General features: G+C 40.7%; 1 protein-coding gene across 1 annotated transcript in view; it reads left to right on the top strand.

Annotated features, from left to right (window-relative positions):
* Nucleotides 1-1,041: 1,041 nt before the first annotated feature.
* Nucleotides 1,042-5,425, top strand: part of BLOC1S5 (biogenesis of lysosomal organelles complex 1 subunit 5) — a 27,859-nt gene continuing 23,475 nt past the window's right edge. Inside the window, exons 1-2 of the mRNA XM_025208838.1 lie at nucleotides 1,042-1,111; nucleotides 1,804-1,886. Of these exons, the coding sequence (XP_025064623.1) occupies nucleotides 1,057-1,111; nucleotides 1,804-1,886 (138 nt within the window). The 5' untranslated portion in view covers nucleotides 1,042-1,056. The remainder of the gene's footprint in view (nucleotides 1,112-1,803; nucleotides 1,887-5,425) is intronic.

The following is a 5,425-nucleotide window of genomic DNA, read 5'->3' as shown; positions in this document are numbered from 1 at the left end:
CTGACTTGAAATGCCGCTGCCGCTGCTAGGCAGTTGGTTTGCAACTTTGGGTGGAGCAGGAATCAAAGCAGGGTACAAGGTCACCTCTGGATCTGCCCTGCTGCCACACAACCCTGAATGCTGGGAGATCCTTTTAAGGGTGCCAGGGGCTGGGTAAATTATAAGAAACCAGGAGCTCCACTGATCTCTTGTAGGGAGGAGTTAAAAACTGCTTAAAGGACTGAAATAAGAGCTCCATGACAAGCAGCAAATAGAGCAGGGCAGAACAAAGGGTAGCTTGATGGGTGGTATGTCAAGACTATTTCAAAGAAGTGACTTAAGGGTTTAGGGCTATATCATTAATTTTAGGATTGAAGCCAAAATACACATTAACTTTATCGGCTTGTCCATTCATTTGTTATCTATTAAACCACAACAAACTAAGCAAAACAGAGTCAAAAGATGTTTCTTTAGTCTGGTTGTGGTTAGAATCAAATGTATTTAAGCGTAAGAGGCTTAAATGTAATTTCTAATTCATAAAACAAAACCTAGCGGCCTTGAGCATCTTGACAGTGCATCCCGTCCTTCACTGAAAGTTCTGCTCGTGCCTAAGTTAATGTGCACCCAAGTTACTGTTCTTAACTCTAGTCTGCAGGGCTGTGAAATAGGAGCTACATTACCAGGAGCAGTGAACAGACAGCAGAATTGCAAAATGAAGAACGGCTTAATTAGTGTAACACTAAAACCATTACAGGAGAGAGGGCTGTTAACATCTGTGGAATAAAGAGTTTAGTAGGAATCAGGTAGATTATAATGAGCCATGAAGTCACTTGATTCTCTCAGCACTGCCTGACTTGAAATGTTGCTGTTACTGCCAGGCAGTTGGCTTGAAACTATGGGTGGAACAGGAATTTATAAAGGGTGCAAGTGCACCAATGCATTCCCCCCTTTGAAGCTGCTTTTGGCTGCCAAACCAAGCACTAGCATCTGAATCCAACCGGCTGGCTGCTTTTTAGCTTGTGGTAGGTTAGCCCCCCATTGGAACACACATGGTCTCAATCAGCTGGACTCAAGTGCATGGCAAGCCCCTCTGATTTGCCTAAACTGAGGTGCAGATCTCAGCTAGAAACAGGTGCCTTGTTTGTCTCCCAACCCCCTTGTCCCATGGGAAGTATTAAAGAAATATCCAGTTTGGTGCCTCAGAATGATGGTAGTTAATTGGGGTTAATAGCCATTTCATCTTCATGTGTAAACAGCTGCCTCCAGAATCCTGTTTTTGTGCAGACTGATCAGCCCTGGATTAAACCAGCTGACGTTTTCTAGTCTTTGTGCAGTTTTTTTCTCAGTAGTGGCAGCTGTGGTAAAAGCTCACTAAGCTCAAAAGCATGACGCTTTAAACAGGCTTAAACCCAAGAATCTGTTGGTGCCTTTGCTGGTGCTTGAAGCCCTCCTCAGTGTTGGCTTCCTTCTGCTTTGTACCTTGCCTGTTAAAAGGGAGGGGGAGAAGCAGCTGCTAGATCTGCCTATTGGGGAGAAAAACTGAAAGGGAGACTGATGTGAGGTCAGGGAAAAGGAGCTCCCAGTTGCAAACATGGAGTGGACCTGAAGACCTGAGGAGACTGGACCCCTTATTGCTTGTGGCATTTGTTGCAAGCCAGTGGGTTCATTGACAGGTGGGGGAGGCTGCCTGATATGATCGTGGCATCCTTTGATATCTTGTGGGCTTTTTGGAGAACAGTGTCCCTTGTCTTTAAAGTGCTCCCTGCCTATGCTCCAGGGTGTTTGGAAAAGTAAACCATTCCCTTCCATTGCTTTATGTTCTAGATGTTGGCGAAATTCATTCCCGACTGCTGGATCACAGACCAGTGATCCAAGGAGAAATACGTTATTTCGTTAAAGAATTTGAAGTAAGTATTTGTCATATGGAAATAGCTCTAGTAAAACTGCAGCATTTCATTAAAGTTTATCAAATGCTTACCTGCTGATGTGATTTGAAGCTATTTTTGTACCTTTTTAGCAAATCTTGCTTATATATGTTAGAAAGGTTTATTTTAAGCATACATCATGCATTTCCTCCATTGAATAGATGGAAATGTTCTTAGCAGGTCACTATTATGGAGTTATCTGGAAAATGAGGCAAGAATTAAAAATAAAACAAGCCCTTTCCGTACCTAATGGATGGCTTCCTGAAGCTTGCCAACCATCTGCTAATATTGATCAAGGAGAGAGTAACTGATACATCCTTGGACAGCTCCTAGAACAATGGTTCTCAGTCTTTTCAGAGTTGGGGCATGCCTCCACTATTTTTTTTTTTTTTTTGATGTGATGGCATCTCTGTTTGAGGACCACTGTTGGTGCTGCCTCAGCTTAGCTCAGTGCTTTTCAACCAGGCGCTGCTGCTGCTGTTCTATCCAGGTAAAACTGCCCAGTGTGCCTGCTGCGCAGTCAGGGCATGTGTACACTTGTGCTGAATTAGGGCTCTCAGGTAACCCTAAAGCAGGACAGGTTCGGTGACTCGGGCTGTAGCTTTTCCTGATCAAGCCCCATCATGCCTATCCAAGAAACAAAGGCATATGAGTGGAACTGGTCCTTGTGCCTCTGTTTCTCAGGGAAGCTTGAGGGGAACTGGACAAAGGAGGACTACAGCCAGAACCAGCTCTCCTGTTCTGCATCAGAAATCCCTAATGCAGCAGGAGTGTGTGCATGCTGCAGCCCTGCCTATGGGGCAGTTTTACCTGGCTGCTGAACTTGTGTTAAAAGTGTTACATTACATCTATGCTGTAGGTTTAGCAAGCTTGCATTGGCTACATCTGATGTAATTGTGATCCTTTTCGTAGTCTAAATAAACCTGTGTTTCAAAGGGTAAATATGTACTTCTGTTGGAGTACCCCTGCAGCATTGTTATTGGTAACCTACCTAGCTAGATCAAAACTAGCTCTGGTACCTCTCCATGTGTTGCACTCAAATCAAGTGTATTTAGAGTTGTAGATTAAAAAATATATGATGATTGTTAGTTACACTGGTACCGAACACCCACACAGCTGGTCATCCTATGTGGAGACAAACCATCAATATGGTATAAAATATCACCCCCACAAATTCTTGCCTTTTGCAGTACAGCATAACAGATTCTGTTTGTTTAGACACCTTCATAATTATCTGTTGCCCCAACTGTCTGTCGGACTTTTTTGGCTGGAATGCATTAAAGTAATCTAGTTGTGATGTTACAGAGTCTTTTATTGATTATTACAGACCTAGCATCCAAGATGAATGATGTTCCAGGTCTGGCAGCAAAAGAGCCAGAATAACTTTAAATGGTATAAATTAAGATCTTTATAAGAATCTGAAAAAAGTATTGTAAATATGTAACTGTTAAAAGAGTAGATTTCCCATCCTAGCTCCTCCCCGATTTCTCTTTTTCCTCCCCCCTCCCCATCCCTGGCTGAACAGCTTTGAGACAGAGTTGGTGAGTGAAACGCTGCATTGTTGAATTGTGGGGTCACCCTGAGCAAGAACATGTTCAAATTAACTGTAATCAGTTACATTCTGGTTGGTACTTAAGGGTCTGGTCTCTGATGGCATCCGAGGTCAGGATTTTCACATGTGTTTATTGAGGGGGGAGGTTCTACTTGGTTATTAATTGGGTGTAATGCCTATTTAAACACATCTCTCCACTGAAGTACATTGTGTATAAGCTTGAAATTTGTATGTATTGCCTCATGCTGGTTCTTGTTGGATTGGAACCTAAACAGCGTCACAGTGGACTCTTGGTTTAATAAGAGAACCATCAGTGAATGATAGTACGGTGTCAGGTATGATACAGTAGACAATATTCAATCCAAAGTTTTAAGGATAATTATGAGAACTGAGGTATTGAGACTTTTTTTAAATAGCATGAATACTTGACTGTTAAACACAGAACCTTTCAGTAGCATTAAAGGTATTAGCTCAACTATTCTGTTCAGTTGAATTTGGATAATTGTTTTTATGAACATATTACATTCACACTGCAGTATCCACAGGTTACAGTATTTATTTCTTTCTTTTTCTGTCATAACATAGGTAGCAGTGTTGGGTTTGTTTCTGGGGTGGCTTTGGGTTTTTTGTGGTTGGTTTTTTTTGGGTTTTTTTGGGCAACTAATAGTTTTAGTGGAGAGGTGACACGATCCATGCCAGACTATGACATTGTTTAGCATTCTGATTTGCCTGTGTGGTATTCCACTAGCAGAAGTAGAGTTCCATATCAGTGCACAGGCATCATGGCTCAATGCATAGGATCAGTGCATTGATGCATCTTTGTAGCATTTTGCATCATGAAAGACTTCTCCTGGGCTTTAAAAAAGCTATTGTGGGAAGGCCTGGAGCCTGCCTGCTTTATCTAAGGTCGTATTTGGCAGTCAAATTTGCCCACAGCTTTAAAAAAAAAAACAACCAAAAAAACCAAAAACTGAAGCACTTTTCATGATAGTGTTTTGTTCTGGGAATGTGTTAGTCTAGTTATGGGTGTCATGATCTCTTTTTTTTTATTTTTTTAACCCTTTAAAAAAGTCCATGTAACCCTTTCCTTGCTGTGTGTATTGATACAGTATGATACACTTCTTGCACAACTTTTTAAGTTGTTGTGCTTCTTGCCTTCAATTAAAATTTAACAGGTCATGATCTCGCTCCCTTGAAAAGATTGAAGTCTTTAAAGAAGAAAATTTTATACAAGATTAATTTTGAAGGTGTGAAATATAATCACCACAAGGTGGCAGCAAAAGTTCAGAAAACAGTTGATAGTTGTAAAACATTGTCAGTAAGAATAACTTTACTCTTAAATATTTTTGAAGAAAAGAATTCAATATTAAAAGGCTTCAGTCAAGGTCTGGTTAGCATGATACACATCTCTGACTAATAATTTTTGGTTCTTTTTAAATAAGCTCCAGTACAATTAAATGGTATTCTTTTTAGCTTGTACTCAAGTTCCGTAATAGGAGAAGAGTTACTTTGGCTCTAAAACATGCAGGTGACTTGCATAGTAATCCTTCCTGATTTAAAGATATGTTTTAAGTAGATTTAATTTGGCCCTATTCTAGTTCAAAAAGTCAAAATTAATGGTTTGCGCGCTTTTAAAATTTTTTTCTTGTTTTGTAATTAAGGCCATGAACAGGTGCTTTTCTCAACACTAAAAGCTAACATACAGGCTTTCAAGGTTTTTTCTCACTCAATAAAATAATTTGTTCCTTGAAAAAGTATTATCCCTTTTAACCAGCAACTTCTCCAAAGAGCATACCTGTACACTTACCTTGGAACAACTAGTACCCCACAGGTCTTTGCTCTCCCTCTCTCCCTCCAAGGCTCTGTGATACTCCACTCAGAGGCCAACTGTCAGGGTGTTCTGCTAGAACCTCTCTGCTGCCAGGTTTGAACAATATCTGGACTCATCAAAACTGATTAAGAGGCATCA

Source organism: Alligator sinensis, unplaced genomic scaffold (assembly GCF_000455745.1).
Source record: "Alligator sinensis unplaced genomic scaffold, ASM45574v1 scaffold747_1, whole genome shotgun sequence".
Taxonomy (NCBI): domain Eukaryota; kingdom Metazoa; phylum Chordata; order Crocodylia; family Alligatoridae; genus Alligator; species Alligator sinensis.
Note: the sequence above shows the minus strand (reverse complement) of the source record. Positions and strands in the feature narration are given on the sequence as shown.